The 24,113-nt window shown below is 34.6% G+C and overlaps 1 protein-coding gene across 3 annotated transcripts in view; it reads left to right on the forward strand.

Annotated features, from left to right (window-relative positions):
• Uvrag (UV radiation resistance associated) overlaps positions 1–24,113 on the forward strand; it is a 330,605-nt gene that overhangs the window by 78,691 nt on the left and 227,801 nt on the right. For all 3 annotated transcript variants that reach the window (XM_046442008.2, XM_046442007.2, XM_046442005.2), the window contains exon 6: positions 15,730–15,815. In XM_046442008.2, coding sequence (XP_046297964.1) covers positions 15,730–15,815 — 86 coding nt within the window. The remainder of the gene's footprint in view (positions 1–15,729; positions 15,816–24,113) is intronic.

The raw sequence follows: 24,113 nt of genomic DNA on the forward strand, positions 1-24,113 counted from the left end.
CTTACTTTATCCCCAGCCTCAACTTCGAATATTTAGTTTATGTAACTCATTTTGGCATAACTCTTAACTTATTGAGGTACTGAGAAAGTTCAAAAGCATTAGATAATATATCAAAAATTCTTTTCTCAGACTGTAAACGATAGCAGCAATATTTTTAGGGCCCAGTAGATGGCAGTACTTTCTCTTTTAATGGAAAAAAATTCAAACTGGAATGGAATCCAGGTTTAAGGGATCAAATCTTTTCAAATGAAGAAATTCTCAGCAATTTCTTTCTCTCTTTTTTTTAAAATATGTTTTTAGATATTGATGGACCTTTATTTTATTTATTTATTTGTATGTGGTGCTGAGGATCGAACCCAGTGCCTCACACATGCTAGGCAGGTGCTCTACCACTGAGCCATTCTAAAAAAGCAATTTAGTGATATATTTCACAAAAGTGAACACATAAGGTGATCATCTCAAATACCATAGGCAAACAGATTTAATATTTAGGGACGAGTCGGTTTCAGAGTCTGTTTTAGGAGCCTGTACAAATGAGTTTCTTTCTTTATATTTTTCAGAGTAGTACTTTTGAAAAGTAGAAAACCTGAATTCTAATCCAGATTTGTTCTGATACTATGTTCCTTGAGCAAATTGCTTAACCTCTTTATTTTAGTTTTCTAATATCAAACGTAAGAAAATCTGAATTTGCTGGTTGTCACTGAAGGGAATATTAGAGTTATTTATCTTTTTTTTCATAGATGAAGAATGAGACCAGGAAGCCTTACAACCTCTTGAACTTGATATGGCAAGTTATTTTCATGCTCTGGATGATAACTTATCATACCTGTAAACATATTATATAAAAATAGTTTTACATATATGATATATAATTAATATAATCAAATCACTTCATACTTATTCATGTTTCTTTAATCTTTGGAGATTTACCTAAAGTAATTTCACTTCATCCTTACAGCAACTTTGGAGTAAGGAAGGGCAACAATTATTATCAGTATTTAGTTTATGAGAAAATTATTTCACAGGTAAAGTGATCTCCTTTAACTCTGTGACTTAATCATTTCTATATGGTGTTACTGCTCATTGCTTCTGGACCCTTTGAACATAACTGTTAGTAGTTGTGCCAGTTTATTATGTTTTGGAGGGTATTTCTTTCTTCATTTCTAAAGGCACAAACTACTTCATATCTCTAATGCCAGGCTCAGTAGCAGGCATCTAATTAAAGTCATTATTAGATCTATAGGTCATATGTGGGATAAATATGTTCCAATATATCCCAGTATCTTAGGATAAAGTAAAGTGGCAGAATTGGGGATTGCCGCAGTCTGGCTGGGCACAATCAGGAGCCACTTGTCAAAAGAAACTAACTTTATTTTTAGAACCACACATGCCAAACAAAACAGCTCCTCAGGAAAAACCCTCAGAGCCCCAACTGCCACCACGGGCTTCCCACAAGCCTCTCCCTCAACCACAAGCCTCTCCACCTCCCCCAATCCTCCTGCTCTTGAGGCCGATTGGCTGGGTTGCGTGGGCGGAGCCAAAAAAGTCCCCCAATGAGCAGCTCTGTGGTCTGAAAGGGCAGGGAAACAGCCCAATGAGCATCACCGCAGAGGAGCCAATCAGCAAGATGTTGCTCTGGCAGCTGTGAGCCAATCATCAGCTGGCAGTCTGAAAGTTTGCTGGGGCCCCTTCGGCTGTGGCTCTCAACAGGGGATCAGAACACATCTCTGTCTTTTTCTAGATATGCATTTTCTTCATCACACCACATGAAAAGGTAATGGTTATATGATTTTTGTTATTTAATTTTCTCTTGAGATTTCTTCCTTCACTTCATTAACTGTGATTAATGCTATTGGAGATATGAGTGTTTTCATTTTCAGGATAAAGATGCTGAAACCTGGGGCTGGGGTTGTGGCTTAGCAGTAGAGCACTTGCCTACTGTGTGCACACCCTGGGTTCGATCCTCAGTATCACATAAAAATAAATAAAAGTATTGTGTCCAACTACAACTAAAAAATAAATATTTTTTTAAAAAGATGCTGAAACCCAGAAAAGTTTAAAGATTTTTGTTTAGGTAACTTTATAGAACTGAGAAATTTAAAAAATTACTATTTCCTTGTAGTAGTCTTGTTAATGGATCTAATTTGTTTCCAAAGCACATCCCACACAGTATATAAGCAGAATATTCAGAAGCAGGAATTAAGTGTCCCCAAGTATTTTAACTACAGAGTGCTGAATATGATATAATTTCTGTTCAGGTCTTATTGAACATCATCAAAGAAAAGTTGGAAAATTATAAAAATAATTTGTTCCTATAAATATTGTACTCATCTCCCCACTCCCATCAAGAAGAAACAAATCCTGGGCAAATCCTCATTGGCTATTTGTATTAGCTGCATGCTTTGTTATAAAACATTTAGGTATCTGAGCCTGTTTTAAATTCAGGATTAAATTTGTTTCTGAACTATTTGAGCTGGTGTGATCTTCTAGGACCAATATTATATCAGGTGTAAAAAGAGACCATTGCTAGTTTCATTTGTTGAGTGCCTAAAATGTGTCAGAAAACAAACCAGGTACTTTCCTTGTTTTTATTTAGTTTCTGTAACAACAGAGAGACTGTTATTATCCTAAGTTTATGAGTGAAGTGCCTGGAAGAAAACATTAAACTATTTATCCAAGATTACATAGCTGATAAGTAGCAGATCCGTAACTTGGATTTAAATTTGATCATTTGAAGGCTTTTTTTTTTTAATAACTATTATGCCACATGGCATCTTGGTATTTCTTATTTCATATAGCGTGTCAAAATACCAAGTATCTATCTTTACTTTTAGCCAGAGATATCTACTAGCTATGCATTGTGAGAATCAAATGAGAGAGTCCACAGGTAGGCACTTTGAATGGTATAAAGTGCTTTATTCTACAGATTTGGGGTATTTATTATTGAAGGGTAGGCATGCAGTGCCTCTGAGGCCATCAACCCACCCAAGTCTACAAAAGTTCCACACATTAGTTACTATATTTGGCTTCCCTCTGAATCTCCCCCACTTTTTTCTTGGATCAAATTAACTTTTGACAGATGTTTGGAAAATCATCTTATCCTGTAATTCATATTTATAAATCCTGCTGCTGCAGTGTGGTCCCATTCTCTCTCTTCATTGAAGCCAGAGAATAATCTGGGAAAATGCCACGTTTCCTGTTATGAATTTGGAGGCGCTTGTCTTCTTAGCACAATTTTTGAGCCTTAGAGAATTTTAATACTGGAAGCATGAGTCTTTGTATAGATGTTTTAGATTCCTGAGAAATAAACAGAAACAGAGCTTTAGATTCATCCTCAGCAGGGGAGTCATAAAGTTCAAAATTTCTTTCTGTTTAAAATTTCAAAAACTTGCTTTTACCATTTTCTTTTGGGTTAGATTGTAATGAGGGCATTCTTGACCGATTTTTCCCCTGATAAGTCAATTTCAGTTTACAATCTTTTTCTCCAGTTTGGGGACTCCCTCTCCTAGCTCTGTCTTCTGCAGTGCTAGGTAGCTTGCCTTCACCCTAGCCTTCTTCCTCTTTCAGTTCTGTTTTCACAGTTGTAGGATACGTTCTTTTTTCCCTTTAGTGCCCAGGTTATCTTTGACTTTTACAGTCCTAAGATTTAGTGTGGACTTTGCTTGGTGAATATTTTCTCCCAAGGATCACATTGTTCCTATCTCTGCTCTGTTGTGAAATAGCCTTTTCCCTGAGGGGTTAGCTACTTTAGCGTGGTCACTCTCAGTCCTCCTGCCATGGAGTAGCATTGAAGACAGTTGGTCCACTCTGTACTTGGGAGTGTGTGATTATAGTTGTGACTGTTTCTGTAGGGTACTTTAAAGCAGTGACTTGTGAACAAGAATCTCTTCATCCCTGTTGACTTGAATTAAAAAAAATTTTTTGTTTGTTTCAGGATTCATATACTTTTGCTTAATAATACTGTTCTTAATAATACTGCTTTTCACTGTTTTGAGAGGAAAAGCATGCCTGAAACCCGCCAAATTGGGGGAATGTACATATTCAGCTCAGTGTCTTAAGAGGTCTCACCTTCCCTTCTTAACAACTCAGCATCTGGGCTTCATCAGAACTCAAGGCGGAGGGTGTCCAAGGCCTGCTGATGCTTAACAGAGATACTTGCACAGTTTTTCTCAGTTTAAACTTGGCTTACACTTTAAAGTGTATTAACGTCCAGGAATATATACACATAGGATCAGAGGCTCCCTGTTAATTCATCAGGTAGCTATTTTAGGAGTGGTCATACAAAGTATATTTGCTGCATCTGAAGTGTCCAAGTAGTAGGATGAGCCACTTTTTCTCCCTTGTCCTTTATTATTTCTTGTTCTAATTAAGCAAAGAAGAGCCATGGGGAAAGTATACTTAGGTTTGAAGAATAACATGAAAGGCTTGGGGTCAGCTAGGGAAAGCTTTGTGGAGCTCTTAAACTATTGTCCTCAGGCTTCCACTGGACCTTTTTCTTCTCTGTAACATATTTTATCTGGATGTTGCTGATCCCTCTCAGGTCTGCATTTCCGGTCTAGATTAGCATCTAGTAGATACATACATTCGTATGGCCCCAGCGGAACTCAGTTCCCTTCATCCTCTCTGAAGACCGTCTCCTATAATTCCCTAACTCAGTGAATAGCACCACCCCTTCCCGAGCTGGATCAGAGGAGTCATCTGGACCGTTTTGTCTTTGAAACACTACTGATGGTGGCTGCCAAATATCTACTTCTTTACTGTGTTTTGACATTTCTAAAATATTGATCATGTCCCTCCTTTTTTTAAAGTCAAGTCTTTAGCATTTCCCCTCTGTAATTAATGGCTTGCAGAGTTTTACTTTGATCCAATTCCTTATTTCTGAATACCCTATCCTTAAAATTTTCTTGTGCTAAAATATTTCCATGCCACTCTTGAGACCCATTTCTAAAGGCAGATTTTCTTGTTCTGTGATGTATCTCCTAAACTTAATTTGGATACCCCTCTTTTATGCTCACCTAACATGTGGCATTATATTTTCCTCATTACATTATTTATTATATTCTGATTGTCCATTTGTTCATATTTTTCTTTCCTTCCAAACTGTAGGAATTGACTTTATGAAGTCAGGGACAGTGTCTGTCTTCACCGAAAAAAGTTTATCCCTAGTATTTAGCACTGTGTCTGGCATATAATAGTAGTAACTTTATAAATATTTGTTGAATGATTGAATGAAGCTTCTTTAGAACTAGGTTATTGGAAGTTCTACTGGAATATGCTACTTGGTTATCATTAGTTGTTTAGCTTGTTATTTGAAATTCTAGTTCTGTTTGTGGTTGACCATTTCTGCATAGATACCTGCCATTTCCAAATTATTTTGCTTTAAATAGAACTCTTTATTTTTTTCTCCAGGATTGCTTTCCTGTCCAATTTTTCACATCTTTATTAACCATTATTCCATTTATTTAGGCCTCAAATTTTGTCAGTTCTGATTGATTTTTTTTTCTTTTTATCCACTCTATTCAGTCTGCCATTGAGTCTTTGAGTCTTTCTTTGAAATAACTCTGGTATCCATGGCTACTTGTCCATCTTCCTTGTCATAATCCAAGCTCAGATCAGCATCCCCAAAGGGCAGGATTATTACAGTAGTTTCCTGGCAGGCCTGTGGACTGTGGGATCTTTATATCTACTTTGTCTTACTCACCACTGCCTGGTTAATCTTGTTAATGCATAATTTCATTGCCTAAAATATAAATCCTCATTGTCTGTTGGCTGTGTCTAAATCTCTGACCCGATTTTCTCTTTTCTATCAGCTCAACTTCATCCCATGAATCCTACTTTTGGTTCTATGTATGCTTCTCTCTCTCTTCATTACCATTGCTATTGAGCTCACGGTACATCTAGTGTGTGTGGTTTTTATAATAGCCAGTTAACTGGTATTTGGGCATTCTGCCTCCTCCAATTCATCATGTTTGTCATTACCTTAGCACCCTTCCTTACGTACAGCTATGATCATTACTCCACAATGTCAGAAACGCCTCATGTGTCTTTGTTGCCCATAAGTTGTCTTCACTTTTAGCATGGTATTTGATGCTCTCTGTGCTCCAGACCTCCCAATCTACTTATTCAGCTGTATCTCCTGCTCCTTTCCTCTCCAGGGTTCCAAATAATTTCACATCACTGAAGGTGAACAAATTGGGCCACTATTTAATCTTCTCTGAATGCAGCTTGTGTTTTCCCACTAGGCTTTGGCTGAAGGTGTTCAGTCTGTGTGGGACTTTCCTGCTCTGCCATTTAGCTTTTCAGAACTTCTTAATCCATCCTGAATGCTGTCACCCCTGCAGACTTTGATGTTTCTGCTTCTACTACCTGGAATCTTTACCACATTAGAACTCCTATAGTTTTTTTTTTTTTTTTTTAACTTATGACATCTTTGCATTATTTCCTTCACTTGGAACCTTACCTGGGTTGTGCACTTCATGAGGATGATCGTAGCAATTGCCTAACATCCTCTGTGTCAGGTGTTTAGTAAACACTGAAATGGACAAGGGTATGTATAATGCTGTTTGCTTCATAACTAGTTATCTTATCAAGTTGCTTCATAACTAGTTATCTTATCAAGTAAGTTGTTTCTGTACAACTTTTATAGTTTTAATGAAGTTAAGATCAGTCTTGTGACTGCTGAATCAGCTTCAGTCTCTCAAAATGTATAGTAACATGTTGGATAAGTGACCTATTCAATGGGCTAACACAGGGGTAAGCAAACTGTAGTTCAGCATATGTTTTTGTATGACTTGCAAGTTAAGAGTGGTTTTTACATTTTAAAAGAATTTGAAACAAAAAACGAAGAAGATAACATATGGCCTGCAAAGCTGAAAATATTATCAGGCCCTGTATGGAAAAGCTTGCTAACCACTGGTCTAGAAATACACCTGGTTTGCCTGGAATTGCTCCCGCTTGTTTGATATGTAAAATTATCTCTTTTCCTGAACACTTTAACAGGCGAGGAGACTGGCGACTATTCCTTGAAACAAAATTGTTAGGGCTGGCTTCAGAAGAATTTTGAGTGACATGTAAATCTTTTCTGAGCTCTTTGGCACTTGGCAGTATCTCACACAGATAACCAAGGACAAATGAGCCGTTTCTTTCCATTATGTTCCTTCATCAGAGCTCTGTTGGGATTGAACATCTGGTGAAGTTAGATGTCATTCAGAACAAGCCTCTTAGCATATTTCAAGAATGTTAATTGCTAAGTGACGGCTGAAGCAGAAGGGCTTAATTGTGTCCTTAAGTTGCCTTAAATGTGCATGGACATAGAATTTTAGAATTGAAAAAGGTCTGCGAGATCAAATATAGCTGGTCATTAAGAACATGAGCTGTGGAACCAGACTGCATGGCTCTTCTTCTTAATCCTCTCTGTGTCTCAGTTTCCTCACCTTTAGAGTGGGGATAATAATAGTACCTATTTTGTGGGTTTTGTGAGCATCAAATATGTTAACATGTAACATAGTAACATTTAATCATTAATGTTAATATGAAGCACAGTACTGCCTGGTGTTGCTGTAAATGCTCATAAACATTCTCATTTTTAAATTACTGCTTTTCTTAGTTGTAGTTTCATTTTATAGTTAAGCTGAGGGCTAGAGGAGTTAAATGATTTCCTCATTTATGTGACAGGTGGAGTGGATTAAAACCCGGCCTAATGGCTCTCAGCTCGCTCTCTGTTGTCATGTGTTGCTTTTAGTTGTATGTTAGTGGATGTGGATGATTTTCTAATAGAAAAAAAAAATGTTTGGCAACTTTTTGCATAAAATAAGAAAAGCAAAGTAAAACATCATTAATCATTTTCTTGAGAAACTTGAATCTACTTCTAGTATCTTATTTGGATTTTGAAGCTAATTAATAAGACTGTCTCATGTCTGTCCTCTTTTTCCTCATCTGCCTTCACGATATATAGATTATTTAATAACCATCTCTTTTTATTTTATTTTATTTATTTTATTAAATTCATGTAATAAATGAACTATTTTAGGGCTGGGGTTGTGGCTCAGTAGTAGAGCATTTGCCTAGCATGTGTGAGGCACTGGGTTCGATCCTCAGCACCGTATATAAGTAAGTAAAGGTTCACCAACAACTAAAGAAATATTTTTTAAAAAATTAACCATTTTAAAGTGGTTGATTCAGCGGCATGGAATACATTCACAATGTTGTTTGAGCACCACTTCTGTCAAAATGTAAGACAATATCATCACCCAAAAGAGGATTTTGTACACATTAAGTAACACTCCATTTTGCCCTTCTCCAAGCCCCTGGAAAACAGCTGCCACTTTCCCTTTCTATGGATTTACCTAGCCTAGGCATTTTATATAAATGGAATCATACAGTATATGAGATTTTTGTGTCCAACCTCTTTCACCTAGCATAATTTTTAAAAATCTTCATGTAGTATGTATCAGTACTTCATTCCTTTTTAGGGCCAAGTAATATTCTATTGTGTGTATATACCACACTTTGTTTATCCATTTCTCTGTTGATGGCCATTTGGGTTGTTCTGCCTTTTGAATATTGTGAGTAGTCCTGCTATGAACATTTGTATATAAGTGTCTGAGTGCCTGTTTTTAGTTTTTTTTTTCTCCTTAGGTGTGAACCTAGGAACAAAATTCCTATGTCAATTTTAAATTCTGTTTTAATTTTTTGAGGAATTATTAAACTTTATTCCACAGTGGCTGTCCATTTTACATTCCTGAAAACAATGTATGAGGGTTCTAATTTTTCAATTTTCTTGCCAACATGTTTTCTGCTGACTATTATTATTTTTTAAACTATAGCCATCCTAGAAGATATGAAGTAATAGTTTATTGTGGTTTTGGATTTGCATTTCCCTAATGACTAATGATGTTGATCATCTTCTTATGTGCTTGTTGGTGATTTGTGTATCTTTTTTGGAGAAATGTCTCTTTCAGTTTTCTGTCCATCTTAAGATTGGGTTGTTTATATTTTTAATAAAAAAGTCAAATTGTAAGAGTATTCTATATATTTTGGATATTAGACCTCTGTCAGCTTTAAGATTTATGAAATATTTTCCCCCAATTCTGTGGGTTGCTTCTCCATTTTCATTGTAGTGTTCTTTGAAGCACAAATTTTAAAATTGGGAGGAAGTCCAATTTGTCAGTTATTTCTTTTGTTTTCCATGTGTTTGGTATCATATCTAAGAATCCATTGATGAATCCAAGGTTATCTAGATTCACCTATTTTCTTCTAATAGTTTTATAATTTTAAACTTAGGTCTTGAATTCATTTTGAGATGATTTTATAATGTGATGTTACAGACAGGTTCAGCTTCATTCTTTTGCATGTAGCTATCCAGTTGTTTCAGCACCATTTGTTGAAAACACTGTTAGTTTTCTATTGAATAGTCTTGGCACCTTTGTTGAAACATCATTATGTATGGGTTTATTTCTGGATTTTCCCTTTTGTTTCATTGGTTTATATGGCTGTCTTTATGCCAGTGGCATCTTGTTTTGATTACTGTTGATTCGTAGTAAGTTTGGAAATTGGGAGTATGACTCTTTTTTTGTTCTCTTTTTATATTATTTTTTGCTGTTTGTTGGCCCCTTCCAATTCTATGTGAACTTAAGAATTGGCTTTTTCATTTCTGTAGAAAAGGCTGTTGAAATTTTGAGGGAGATGGCACTGGATCTAAAAGATTGCTTTGTGAATTGTTGCCATCTTGACAATATTAGCTCTTTAAATCCGTGAACATGGGGTGTTGTTCCATTTACTTTGGTCCAGTTTGGACATGCTATTTTTCTTGCCTAACCATACTGATAGAATCTATATTGTCAAATAGAACTAGTGAGAGCAGTCACACTTGTCTTTTTGATCTTAGGGAGAAATCTTTTGGTCTTTTTTCATTGAGTATGATGTTGGTTTTGAGGTTTTTGTAGATGCTCTTTATGAAAGTTAGGAATTTTCTTTTCTTTTTTTAAAATATTTTTTTAGTTGTATTTGGACACAATACCTTTATTTAATTAATTAATTTATTTTTATGTGGTGCTGAGGATCGAACCCAGTGCCTTGCACTTGCTAGGCGAGCACTCTACCGCTGAGCCACAACTCCAACACCAGGAATTTTGTTTTGTTTCTAATTTGTTGACTTAAAAAAAAGTCATGAAAAGGATTTTGTCAGATGCTCTTTCTGCATTGAGATAATCACGTATTTTGTGGTGTGTTAGTAAGGATTTTGCATATTAAACCACCTTTACATACCATGTGTAAACTCCACCTGTTCATGATGTGGAATATTTTTAAAAAATATTTTTGATTTTGGCAAATTATATATAACATAAAATGTATCCTGTTAAACACTGTAAGTATACATTTAATGGTGTGAAGTACAGATTGTTGTGCAGCCATTACCACTACCTATTTTCTTACAAGACTGAAATTCTCTACCCATTAAACAATAATTTCTTTCCTCCTGAACTGCTGGCAGTCACCCTCCTACTTTCTGTTTCTGCGAATTAAACTCTTCTGGATACGTGTTTTAAATGGAATCAAACAATATTTGTCCTTTGACTCATTTAACATGATGTCCTCAAGGTTTATCAATGTTATAGCATGTGCTAGAATTTTTTTTTACTTTCTTTTTTTTTTTTTTTTTACTTTCTAAGGCTAAATAATGTTGCACTGTATGAATAAACTACATTTTGCTTTTATGTTCATCTAGGAACATTTGCTTCTACTCCCTTTGACAATTGTGGATAATACAACTGTGACTGTAGCTGTACAAATATCTCTTCAAATCCTAGCTTTCAATTCTTTTGGGGTATATACCCAGAATAGATCAGATGGTTTAATCATTTTACCATGATGCTAGATTAGTTCTGTTAGTATTTTGTGAAAGATCCTTGTATATTGGTCTGTAGTTTTGTTGTGATGTTCTTCTCTGGTTTTGATATTAGGGTAGTACTGGTTATATAGAATGTGCTAAGAAGTGTTTCCTTTTTTTTTTATTAGGAAAACTTTGAGACTGGTGATATTGTTTCTTCAAATTATAGTCAAAGCATCTGGTTCTGTTTTGTTTGCTGATAGCATTATGATTACTGATTCAGCCCCTTTATCTGTTATAGATCTGTTCAGATTTTCTGTTTCTTTTTGAGCCATTTTTGATAGCATTTGTCTTCCTGGGAATTTCCATTTATTCTAACTCATGTGATTTGTTATATAATTGTTCATAGTATTTTATAAAATTTTAAAATTTGATATACATCAAAATTAAAAATTTACAAAACATCAAATTTATATATATCAAAATTTAAAAAAATTTTAAATTTGATATACATGACAATAGAGTGTATTTTGACACATATATACATGGATTATAACTTATTCTAATTAGGATCCCATTCGTTGGTTGAACATGATGTGGAGTTTCACTGCTTGTGTATTCACATATGAACATAGGAACGTTATGTCTGCTTCATTTGTTCATAGTATTCTTATATACTCCTTTTTATTTCTGTCAGATTGGGAATAATGCTTTCACTTCTATCCCCGGTTTTAGAGATTTGAGTCTTATTTCTTTTTCTCTGATTTAGTCTAGCTTAAGATGATGTCAGGTTGTTGATCTTTTCAGGGAGCTAACTTCTGGTTCCATTGATTTTTTTTCTGTATTGTTTTTGTATTCTCTTATTTTGTGGAACTCTGCTCTAATCTTTATATTTCCTTTTTTCTTCCCTTTGTATTTAGTTTCTTTTCTTTCTGGTTTCTCAAGGTGGAAGGTAGATTACTGATATGAGCTCTTTCTTTTTTTTAAATATAAATGTTTGAAGCTGTGAATTTCCCTTGAGCACTTTTTCATTGGATCCTGTAAGTTTTGAACTGGTGTTTTCATTTTCATTCAATTCAAAGCATTTTAAAATTTACCTTGTGATTTATTCTCTTATCTACTGATTATCCAAGAATGTTTTCTTTACTTTGCACATTTATGGCTTTCCCCACAAATTTCTTCTAATTATTTATTTCTAGTTTTATTCCACTGTGGTCAGAGAGGATAATTTGTATGATTTCAGTTTTTTGAAAAATATTGAGATTTGCCTCGTATCTGAACATATGATCTGCCCTGAAGGACATCCCCCATGCAACTGAAGAGAATGGAGGCTTCTGCATGTGTCTGTTAAGTGTGGTAACAGTGTTATTTGTGTCTTTTATTGTTTATCTTTTGTTTAATTGTGTTATCCATTGTTGAAAGTGGACTGTTGATGTCTCCATGTATTTCTGCCTTTATTTTATTTTTTTTGGTAGTGGGGATTGAACCGGGGACACTTTATCTTTGAGCTACACCCCCCAGTCCTTTTTTGTTTTTATTTTGAGACAGGGTCTCTCTAAGTTGCTGAGTCTAGCCTTGAACTTGTGATCTTCCTGTCTTCAGTTTCCACATTGCTGGGTTTATAGGCATGTGACACCCCACCCCATGGACTGTCTCAATCACTGACTGACTTTTTCTTTCTTTTTGTGCTGGAGATTAAACCCAGTGCATGCTTATACCACTGAGTTACCCATTCAGCACTGATATGAACTCTTTTCAGTCTTTTTTTGTTTGTTTGTTTCTGAAGTAAGTCTCTTGAGACAGCATATAGTAGATCATTTAAAAAAAAAAAAATCTATCCTGCCAATCTTCTCCCCTCCATTTCAGTACTGGAGGTTTAACTCAAAGGCACTTAACCATTGAGTTACCCTCCTTTTTATTTACATCCCTTACTCTCCCTAAATTGTCGAGGCCGGCCTTGAACTTGCCATCCTCCTGCATCAGTCTCCCAAGTAGCTGGGAATACGGTATGCACCTCTGTACCGGATTCAATCTCTGCCTTTTAATTGGAGTGTGTCATCATTTTTATAGATAATGTATTTACAGATACAGAAGGGCTTCTGCAGTTTTGATGTTTGTTTTCTTATATCTTTTTGTTCCTCATTTTTTCCATCACCAACTTCTCTTGAGTTAGATATTTTTTCATGTAACATTTTAATCCCTTTTTCATTTCTTTTAGTATATGTCTTTTAGTTTTTTCTTGGTGGTTGCCTTGGGGATTACAGTTAACATCTTAATTTATAACAATCTAGTTCAAATTGATACCAGCTTAGTTTTAATAGTATATAAACTTTCCTCTATATATATAGTTCCATTTTCCCACCCTTAAGTTATTGTGTCACAAATTGCATCTTTATAATTTTGTGTTTATCACATTAGATTTATGATGGTTGTTTCATGTATTCATCTGATTGATTTTTAAATGCTAAGTCAACCATTCTTAGGATAAATCAAATTAATAAAGACGTATGTGCTAGTTTTTTTTTCTTTTCTTTCTTGGCACCCAGGGATTGAACTTAGGGGTGCTCAACCACTGAGCCACATCCCCAGCCCTGTTTTATATTTTATTCAGAGATAGGGTCTCATTGAGTTGTTTAGCACCTTGTTTTTTGCTGAAGCTGGCTTTGAACTCGTGATGCTCCTGCCTCAGCCTCCCAAGCCACTGGGATTACAGGTATATGCCACCACGCCCTGTGCCGTGATAATTTTTTTTTTTTTATCCTTATGATGCATTGGTGGTTCAGTTTGTCAACATTTTGTTAGGGATTTTGTGTTTCTGTTCATGAGCGATTCCTGCATGTGTGTATGTATGTGTATGTGTGTGCAATGTCTTTGACAAATTTTGGTATTAGTAATTCTGATCTTATAAGTTTTAAATTGTTTCCTTCTCTGCTTCCTAAAGGGGTTTTGTGAAATTGATGTTCTTTCTTTCTTTATGTTTGATAGAATTATCAGTGAAACAATTTGAATTTGGACTTTGTGTGTGGGGGTCTGTATGTGTGAAGAGTTTTGATAATTCACTAAGAAATAGATACAGTACTAGTCAGATATTCTTTTTTCATAATATGTCAGTTTTCACAGTCTGTGTTTTCTTAAGGAGTTAGTGTGATCTAAGTTGTCCAATTTATTAACATGCATTTATTAGTAACATTCTTTTAATGTCTGAGCTACACAATCTTTTTATTTTTATGAGATTTATAATCTTTTTTCTAGTTCCACATTTTTCATTGGTTCTTTTTAGTTATTCATAACATTAGGATTCATTTTTACGTAATTATAAAAGCACAGAATATAATATGCTCTAATTTAGCACCTAGTAATTCCTCTTCCCTTTCCCGTTCTCGTCCCTCTGCTGATTTTTCTGCTGTTTACTTGTGTTTTTTTTTTTAATTATTGTTTTGAGGATGTACATGATGGTGAGATTCACTGATGCATATTCATATGTGTACATAGAAAAGTTAGGTCGATTCATTCCACTGTTCTTCCTTTACTCTGTCTCTCCTCCCTCACTGTTTCTATTCCACTGATGTTTCTTCTATTTTGACAGAATTTCACTTGCCCCCCCTGCCTTTTTCCCTTCTCTTTCTCTCTTTGAGCAACATAATCTTTAAAAAAAAAAATGTTTATACTAGCAGTATAGCAAGCACTTATATAGTATTTTCATTTCAGAAATATTATTTTACTTCCCACATTTGTTAGGTAGATACTACTAGAATTTCTGTATTACAAGGGGAAGAAACCAATATTAAACTGAGGAGAGCTTAGTTAAGATCACGAAACTGGTGTATTAAGGTCTCAAATTGGAAGCCCGATGGCCTGGGTCTACAGTCTTTTTCTCCTAACTAGTATTTATACTGCCTTTCTTGGATGGCGAGATACCTGTCCTTCTCTTATGGAATTGTGCTATGTTCCTCCTCCTCCTCCTCCTCCTCCTCCTCTTCTTCTTTTAATTTTTTAGTTGTAGATAGACACAATACCTTTTTGTTTTTAAATTTATTTTTAGGTGGTACTGAGGATTGAACCCACTGCCCTGTATGTGCTAGGCAAGTGCTCTACCACTGAGCTACAACTCCAGCCTTCGTTCTTTTTAGATATACATGACATTATAGTGTATTTTGACATATTATATATATATATATAGTATAACTTATTTTATTAGAGCCCATTCTTGTGGTTGAATGTGATGTGGAGTTCTACTGGTCGTGTGTTTATTTTTAATTTTTTTTTATAGTTGTAGGTGGACAGCATGTCTTTATTTTATTTGTTTATTTTTATGTGGTGCTGAGGATTGAACCCAGGGCCTCATGTATGCTAGGCAAGTGCTCTGCCACTCAGCCCCAGCCCCAGCCCCCTGGTTGTGTATTTGTATATGAACATAGGAAAGTTATGTCCAATTCATTCTACCGTTGTATATGTTCTCTTTAGAAAACTTCCTTACTCTTTTGTACCTCTAAGTGGAAATATTTGTTTCTTACATTCCTGATTAAAACTTGGAATTCCTTTTCCTCATATAAACATTATTTATACATGATGGCTAGGCATAGTTGAAATAGAAGAGTTAATACTCTTCTTCAGTCACATAATATGTTAAAAGAATTTCTGAAGCTTCTTGGAGAAGTTCACCACAATTTATAATGTGAAACATTGTTTCTGTGGGAAACTGGGAAAGAAATTTATTTTAAATTCGCTTGCCTGAAAGGTTAGACTTCAGTTACATGGAAATTATATTTAATTTCTTGAAATCTCTAAAATTTTAAATAAACTCAGGTATTTAGTCATATTTTTAAAAAGGCAAACATAATTAACTCATACAGATTTGATTTTTGTTTCATTTTGATTACTTGTTGATTAATGTCTTTCAGGGTTATTCAAATGCTCAGAAGAATATTCTTCTTAAGGTGGATCAGAACTGTGTTCGCAATTCTTATGATGTCTTCTCTTTGCTACGGTAAGAAAATTCCCCCTAAATTCTTAAGAATCTTTCTCATTTTGAATTTGTGACATTTCCATGTGAAAGAATGTATGGGTGTTCTAGAAGCTGTTACTCGGGCTTAGCATTTTTTAGTGAAAACTTCATAAATTTTATAGCTACAGTAATTGAAGTTTATCTCTTTCACAAAGTCTTGGGAAAGCCCTTATCCCACTTTGGACAGTGGGGAAGAGTGGTTGGAAGCCAGTGATCTTAAAACAGGGACGTGAGCTATTTGTTGGTCTTCTGTACTCTAAACAGCACCATCCAGAAGTGCAAAATTTAGACTTATCAAAATCTTAACGGCCATAGCATTAACTAGAAAATAGAAAAGCCCTCCACGACCCCAGAGTTTCCACCTGATGTTCATCTTAAAAGAATCATCTTTGGCAAGCCAAAGGAGCTTTACATGAATCTAATGCTCAGAGGCTTAAGTGCTTCAGTTCTATATTTTTATAATGTCTGGGCTTAATTTTGAAAGATTTTAAATTTTTTCTTTGATTTTAAATGTGATAGTTCATGAAGGACATTTTCCCAGGGGGGCAAGCTACCAAAATAAATGCATTTTAAAAGAAAATTAACAGTGACACTCAATCTTTGTTCACCCTACTCAGACAGATTACTCATTGAAATTTGGTTTTGGCAGTATTTTTCTAATGTTTCCATAACACTTCATAAATTTCAGACCATTAGATATCCTTTATATATCTCCTAGAGGAAGAGTCCATAAGGATGATTGGAGAAAGAGCTGTTTTATAAACATTATAAAAATAGCCTTTTCTATGTGAAACTTGGATCTTATTATATGTGATGATATAGAGTTTGGTCACATGAATTGTGTAAATTACTCTTAGGGAACAGTGAGTTTTCACTAAGATCACTTTTGATTTATATTTAGGAAATGCCTTCACCTTGACTTCTTAGGATGTATAATAGAACTGTCAGGATTTAGTAATTTGAAGGTGGAGATAGAATGCAAGAGTTGTAAAAATATATACGTATTTTTTAGTCTATTCAGTTTGGGTCATAGTGAGTTTTAAGTCTTGAAAAGAGGAATGTCTAGTTGAAAATGTGGGTAAGCTGCTATTGTCTCGACCTCTGTTTTCCCTAGTTAAATATAGATAAGATATAATTATATTAAATATGTCTTCTGGGTATGAGATTGTGGGATTATATTAGAGAAACCAGTAGAATTAAAAGAAAATATCCTAAGTCAGGGAAAAGAGGAGGAATAGTGTAGCATCATAGAGGCTAAAAGAGGATAGTTTAAAGGCATGGGATGCTGTGGAATACATAGGAGAACAGGAGATGGAGAATGGCTGTGGGAGCCTGTGAAACCTGTGGTACAATACAGAACGCTGGAATTAACTTCAGCTATCCTTGATTATTCCCAATTCATTTAACTTCTCTGATTCTTCAAAAAAAAAAAAAAAAGTAAATAAATAAAATAGAAGCAGTGATGTTCAAACCTGTGATCTTCCTCCTCAGCCTCCTGAGTTGTGGGATTACAGTTGTGTGCCACCATGTCCAGCTTTCCATAATTTTTGCCATGATAGATATAGAGTGCTTGTTGGAAAACTTGAGCACCTGTCACATTAAATTGTTAATTGCTTTCTCTCTAGGTAGGCAATGTTGTCCCTGTCATTAAAAAATAAATAAATAAATAAATAAACAAACATTTTCTTTTCTTGGTTTATAAAATTGCTGCTACCCGATCTATAATTTTATGTGAAAACACACAGAATCTGAGTTCTTTAATATCACTTAACTCTAAAATTCTCAGTGCTGGTTGGAGTCAGGATGAGATCGCAGGTTGACTGTTCTTTCTTTCTTTTTTTTTTGAGAGTATATTCTAGTTAGTAACTCTCGTTATACTGTTGTGCCTCTAGTATTTATATATTCCCTCTAATTTTATGTGTATGTGTGTCACACACACAAAAAAGGGACTTTAAGGAGCAGCTAAACTCAGGACATTAACCTCTTTTAGATGGATGTGTTTTACTGTTTTAGAAAAACAATTACCTGAGATTTTATTCTGATCCTTTGGCCCATAGTTAGGAATTTAGGCTTATTGCATTGTTGCCAAAGTATTTGCAGCTCTTTCCAGATTTACATTGAGTGTGTGTGTGGTCATTGAACTTTTGCATCTTAACCCTTGAAAATTCATGGGTTAAATGTTTGTTTTCAGGTAAAGAGACATTTAATTAAGAGCCAATTTACTTATTGCTGTTTGATGCTTGAGGATGTTCACCACAAGGTGTCAATATTGTTCCTTAACTGGCATTTGAGATTTCATTTGTTTTACAATTTTAGAGGGAAAAAAGTAGGGGATTTCAATGGAATGTAAAGCAATGTTATACTGTGCTATAAAATGAGCATTTTTTGCAGAAGTTGATTTTTTAAAATATCACTTTTCCTTCTAGTTTGAGGAATGTAGGCTTATTAGATAATGTCATTCCCCCTCCCCCCCCATCTCATTGTTGATAGTGAGCTTCTGAAAGACTGTGAAGAGAGCTGGAGAGGCATGACGGTTGCAATCTAGAATCCAAATAATGGTGGCAGTTAGGCCAGACTGAGGGGTGAGAGTGTTGTCACTAATTATATCTGTTTTCTGGGATTTAAAGAGAATTTTTGGTGTTACTTTTTTTGTTTTTCCTTTTACACTTTCTAAAAGAAGTAGCTCTATTGAAGTGAGACAGGTAATGATTGTCCTGATTTTCTCCTAGTACAGTTATTATTGGTTTCTTTCCTTCTCCTTTTGAAAGTCTTGCTTTTACCAGTTTAGTAAGTGGAAGTATGAAGGGAAAGTCGAGGGCTGTGGTCCTTCCACCTAGGTTCTAATTCTGAGCCTGCCATGTACAAGTGGACTGGATGCAAGGCTTGGGATAAGTTACTTAACAGATATGCCTCAGCCTGCTCTTTTAAAATGGGAATACTATTTATCTCATAGTATTGAGAATATTATGAAAATTAAATAAGGTAAAATATTTGAAATCTCCTAGGACAGTTACTAGCATATACTAGATACTCAATGAATAATAGTTTTCTTCTGTCCCTTTATTTTTCTCACCTTGGAATTAGCTTTCTCCTTTAAACCAGTGTTCCTTTTTCTTGTTACCACTAGCTTTTTAGTTTTTCAGCATAATTTCCCTTTGTCTTCTTGCCATTCTATGTTTACTGCCTCCTCTTTCAAGTTACCTGTATTAATCCTAAATAGTCATAATAAAAGATGTTAACAGGTGAAAAGATGTTTAAGATGTGAAAACATCTTTTCTTACCCAAAGCTAGAAAGCTTCTAGAAGTAGGGAATTGTTCCATGGGGTTGTATTGTCTCCTCTCTTCTGTCTGATTGGCACCTCTTGATTAATTGTTGTGGTTCTTTAGGACTTTTCTGCATTATGCTTTCTCCCTGGTACTCTCTTCTGTGGCCACAGCTTCAGTCAGCATATCCAAATGTTAGAAACTCTCAAATCTATATCTCTAGATATAGATTTGGATTTTCAGTATGTGTTTTCCAGTGACCCTTGAGCATTTAACATTTATGTCTTCGAGGATTCTCAACCCTGATGTGGCCAGAGCCACACTCTTAGGTTTAATCCACCTCTTCCTTTTCTGTTCTCTGATTTGTCTGATGGTATCAGCACCCTCCCAGGCACCTAAGCTCTAGTAATTAATCTTAGTCATTTTTGTTTCTTTCTCCTTCCTTCAGTGATTTATTTATTTGGTTATAAATTCTCTTGAGTCTTCAGTGGCATGTCTCATCTATCCACCCTTCTCTGTTTTCACCTTTATTTTCCTATGCTATTTCTTGACCTCCTAAATAGTCTCCCTACTTCCAGTTTTTGTTACATGCAATTAAGAGCTGTGATTTATTCAGTATTAACTTATGCCAGGAATTACTCTAAATGCCTTACAGTAGTTAACTCTTATTTTTCACAACATCCTTATGCAGTAATAACTGTTCTTCTTCCTATTTACAGATGAGGAAATTGAGGCACAAAGCAGTTAAGTGGCTTATTCAGAGTCATACAACTAGTGGAGTGAAGCTTATATTCAATGTCAGGCAGTCTAGCTCCAGACACCATCATCTTAACCAGCACATTTCTTAACTTTATAATCTTCTATACTGCTTTAGTGCTGTTCAGCTGCCACATTGCTGCCAGTGTCATATTTTAAAAGATAAATCAGTTTTTGTCACTCATTTGCTTAGAAATCTTGAAGCCATCATGTTTAGAGTAAAGCTCACACTTCTTCATGTGGTATTCAAAGGACATTATTCAGTACTCCCACTAATGTCTAATTTCCCATCCTCCTACCCCACCAATTATCCCACAGTAATTGATAACTATCATTTTTTGAGCACTTAATGTGTTAATTAGTTCTTTACTGCTCTCTCCTTTATCCCAACATCCCCAAACGAGAGCTGCTTGTTTTACTGATCTATTATTAGTACTGTTACAATATGGATCAAGTATATTAAGCAGAAGATAAATGCTTTTCTTTTGATCAAACTGTAATTTCTTCAGGTTGTAGAGGGCTAAGGTTTTGTTATTCCTGTTACTGGTTTCCATTTGACAAAATGAGAGTTGTAAAAAAATCCTAGGCTATTATCTAGAAAGTGTTGAAAATGTAGCCTGTGAACTCTCAACTGCCTCTTTCTTCCTCATCCCTCCATGAAACATCTGGTGAGGTTTTCAGGATTTTGTGACTTTTTTAAAAAAAATTATTTTTTTAGTTGTAGATGGACAAAATGCCTTTATTTTGTTGTTTATTTTTATGTGGTGCTGAGGATCAAACCCAGTGCCTCACGCATGCTTGGCAAGTGCTCTGCCACTGAGCTATAGCCCCAGCCCAGGATTTTGTGGCTTTAAATCTTACATTTATATTGTAAGATTTTCTGAAAGATCTTTATTTGACTGTCTACAGGCAAATTGCCCTCCCCTAACTTTGATGGAAAAACTTTTACTTACAAACTTTCTATCTTAAAGGGGAGCTGCTAACAAGAAATAAATTATTTTTAGAAAATAAATTAATTTTAAAAAACTGATGGAATGAGAAGTATAAGGGCATTAAATTATGAATGTGATAACCAACTTTCAGGTTGCAGGGCAATTTTGTTTCTCTTTTTCTTCCTGCCTAATGGTCTCTCTCTCAAGTGGTAATTGCAACTGTCTACTAGGCTAAGAACTCTTCTGTAGGCAGAAGATGTCATAAAGTTTATATTGTAAAACTCATGTACTTTACTTTTCATAGTAGAGCCTAAGCTCTTACCCAATGTCTGTGTGCTTACTTAAAATATGTTAGAAGAGGAATTAAGAGGATTACTATTAAGATAGACATACTGACAGCAAGAAGTGAAAGTTTTCTCTCTTTGTAATATACTTTTTGATTCTGGGATATAGCTGAGTGATAAATCATATTAGCTACTGTCCTACCTTTGTAGTCAGTATGTTTGGATTCTTATACATCCCTGTCTCACTACTTCATGTGAAAGGAGAGAGGGGATGAAATAATTCAACTGTAAAGAGAGTCAGACTGAGTAAAAAAACATAGCTAGCTTGCTCCGGTGTGTGAGCATCAGTCCTTTGCCCAAGCACACCTCCAGGTTCAGTTTATGACTCAAGTTAGGAATGAGAATCATGGATTATGCAGTGTTGGTTTTCACTAATGCTATCTGTATAAGAGTTGAGGAAACTGAGGCTTAGCAAGGTAAGAAGACTTGCTTGAGCCCGTAGGATGAGTAAGTGTTAAAGCAGGTTTGAATAAAGGCCTGCCAGGTTCCAGTGCCTGTGCATTTTTCCATTATGCCATATTGATGTCAAGTCGTTAGTAAAACAGAAAACTGTGATTATTAGAGCTTTTGTAAGAAAATGGGCATGAGATAAGTTTAGAAAGGTTTTCAACCAAAATTTAAAAGAAAGCTTTGGTACTTAATGTAAGCTTTGTGTAAACAAAATTTGTATTTATGTATAATAGCACATTTTGTTCTTACTCATTCTTCTCTTTTTTTTTTTATAGCTATATGTGTACTAAAGGCGCACATACACACACACACACACATACACACATTTTCATGAAAATAGGTTTAAACAAATGCTAGAATAATTTTAAGTGAAGACTTTTTTCTTCTCCCATTCTTTTACTTTCTGGCTTTTCTTCTTCTTTAAACCATTTTCCCCAGTTCCCTGACCCAAAACACCCAAACACAAAGTGCATGTTCAAATGACCCCCAGCCATCTATTCACCCACGTTAACAGTCTCCAGTTTATCTGTATCCATCTGAATTTTCCCCCATAGTTTTTTCTTGTGTCCTGGGAATTATATATGTTTTATATATATGTATGTATGTCTCTATACATATATGTATATGGTTGAATTACTGTTTTACAAAGTTGAAGTGAAAAATATATATGGTAAATGACTCTACTATATCTTGGTTTTCTTGTTCAACATTCCATAAGCAAGTTCCTTCAATTCATTTTTTAAAGTAGCATTTAAACAGGGCTGAAATATATTTATTCAATCATTATCTTATTGATAGGCTTTTAATATTTACCCTGGCTCAGTTTTTTAAGTTTGTTTCTTTTATCAGGATACACGATACTACAGTAAATACACACACACACACATACATACATACACACGTACATACATATACCTTTATTTTTATGATCTTTTATTTCTGTGGATTAAAATCCCAGGACTGGGATTTCTGAGTCAGAGCATGTATAGTTTAAATGTTTAAGAGAGACCACATTGTTAGCCCAGATGGCACAAATATATGGCATTACATTTTGCCCTGAGTCTCTGATGACAGGGAGTATCATTTTTTTGTGTGTGTGATTTTTACTAATCTGATGAGTTTAAGTGACACATCCATGTTACTTTAATTTTTCTTAGTCTGGTACAAAGTACTTAGTTTGAGCTACAAGTTAAATTGATATCTTTTCTGAAGTTAGCCACTTAGCATATTCTTTTGTGAATTTGCCTATTCATATATTTTACGTGTTTAAAAAATTGAATTGCTTGCAGTTTTCTCATAAATTTCTAAGAGTCCTTGTTTTTTTTTTTAAATCAAACTTGTAGAGTTAGTTTTTGACTCATGATACATTATACAAAAAGTTAATTTTTTTTAATTATATAATTCTGCTTTTTTATATAATTCTGGGCATTTTTATATTTAAGAAGTGTTTCTTGTAATTTGAATTTATAGATATTTTCTAAGTTTTTTATTTATAGCATGTTAATTATTAAATCTTCAATATAATTTGGAATTCTTAAATATATTGTATAGATATTCCATATCTTGTGAGCCTGAGGTTAATTTGTTATCAGATAAATCCAGTGTGCCAGAATCTTTCTTTTCCCACCAAATTTAAATACTACCTTTGTTATATATAAAGCTCATACATACTTGGATGTATTTCTGAATTCTATTTTTTGTTTTCCTGATCTTTTTGTCTATTTTACCACTTTCAAATTGACTTGCTTGTAGTGTTTTTTGGTGTATCTCAATCTCAAGTAAGACAAGTCTTCATCTTGTTATTCTTTTTTTAAAAATTTTATTTGTTCTAATTCTTATTCTTTTTTATATTTTGGGGGCTGTTTTCAGACTTTTATTTTTCCTGTGAACCTTAAATTTACTTTATTCTTTTCTAAAATATCAACCATATTGGAATTTTAATGGGGATTTTTGTATTAATTAAAATTTTGTGCTAATTTTGTGAGAGCTATAATGTTTATATTAGCATTTCCATCTAAGAACACGGTATGTATTTATATTTGTATATATTATATTTTATCCCTTCAGTAATATTTTGTAGTTTTCTTTATATGGTTATCAACCTTTGTATCAAATTTGTTCTTAAAGCATATTGTAGTTTTTACACTGTTTTGTATAAAATGTCTTCCATTTCTATTCTTTGCTATAGGGGAAAGCTATAATTTTAATAAAATCTTTTATATAATGACTTATATCCGATTATTTTGCTTTTTTCCTTTCCTCCCCTCCCCCTCCCCTCTTTTCTTTCTCTCATGCTGGGGATCAAACCCAGTTTCCTTCCTTCCTTCCTTCCTTCCTTTCTTCCTTTCTTCCTTCCTAAATATTCCATTGTGTGACTGTAGCACAGTTTTTGTTGTTGTTTGTTTATTTATTTATCAGGGCTGGGGATTGAACACAAGGCTTCGTGCATGCTAGGCAAGTGTTCTACAATGAACCACATCCTGAGCCCCCAAACCCAGTTTTCTAAAGCATGTTCTATCGATTATTTGTAGCAT

This window comes from Marmota monax, unplaced genomic scaffold (genome assembly GCF_021218885.2).
Source record: "Marmota monax isolate L192 unplaced genomic scaffold, Marmota_monax_Labrador192_F-V1.1 WCK01_AAM20220418_F8-fsc00068, whole genome shotgun sequence".
In the NCBI taxonomy this organism is placed as follows: Eukaryota; Metazoa; Chordata; class Mammalia; order Rodentia; family Sciuridae; genus Marmota; species Marmota monax.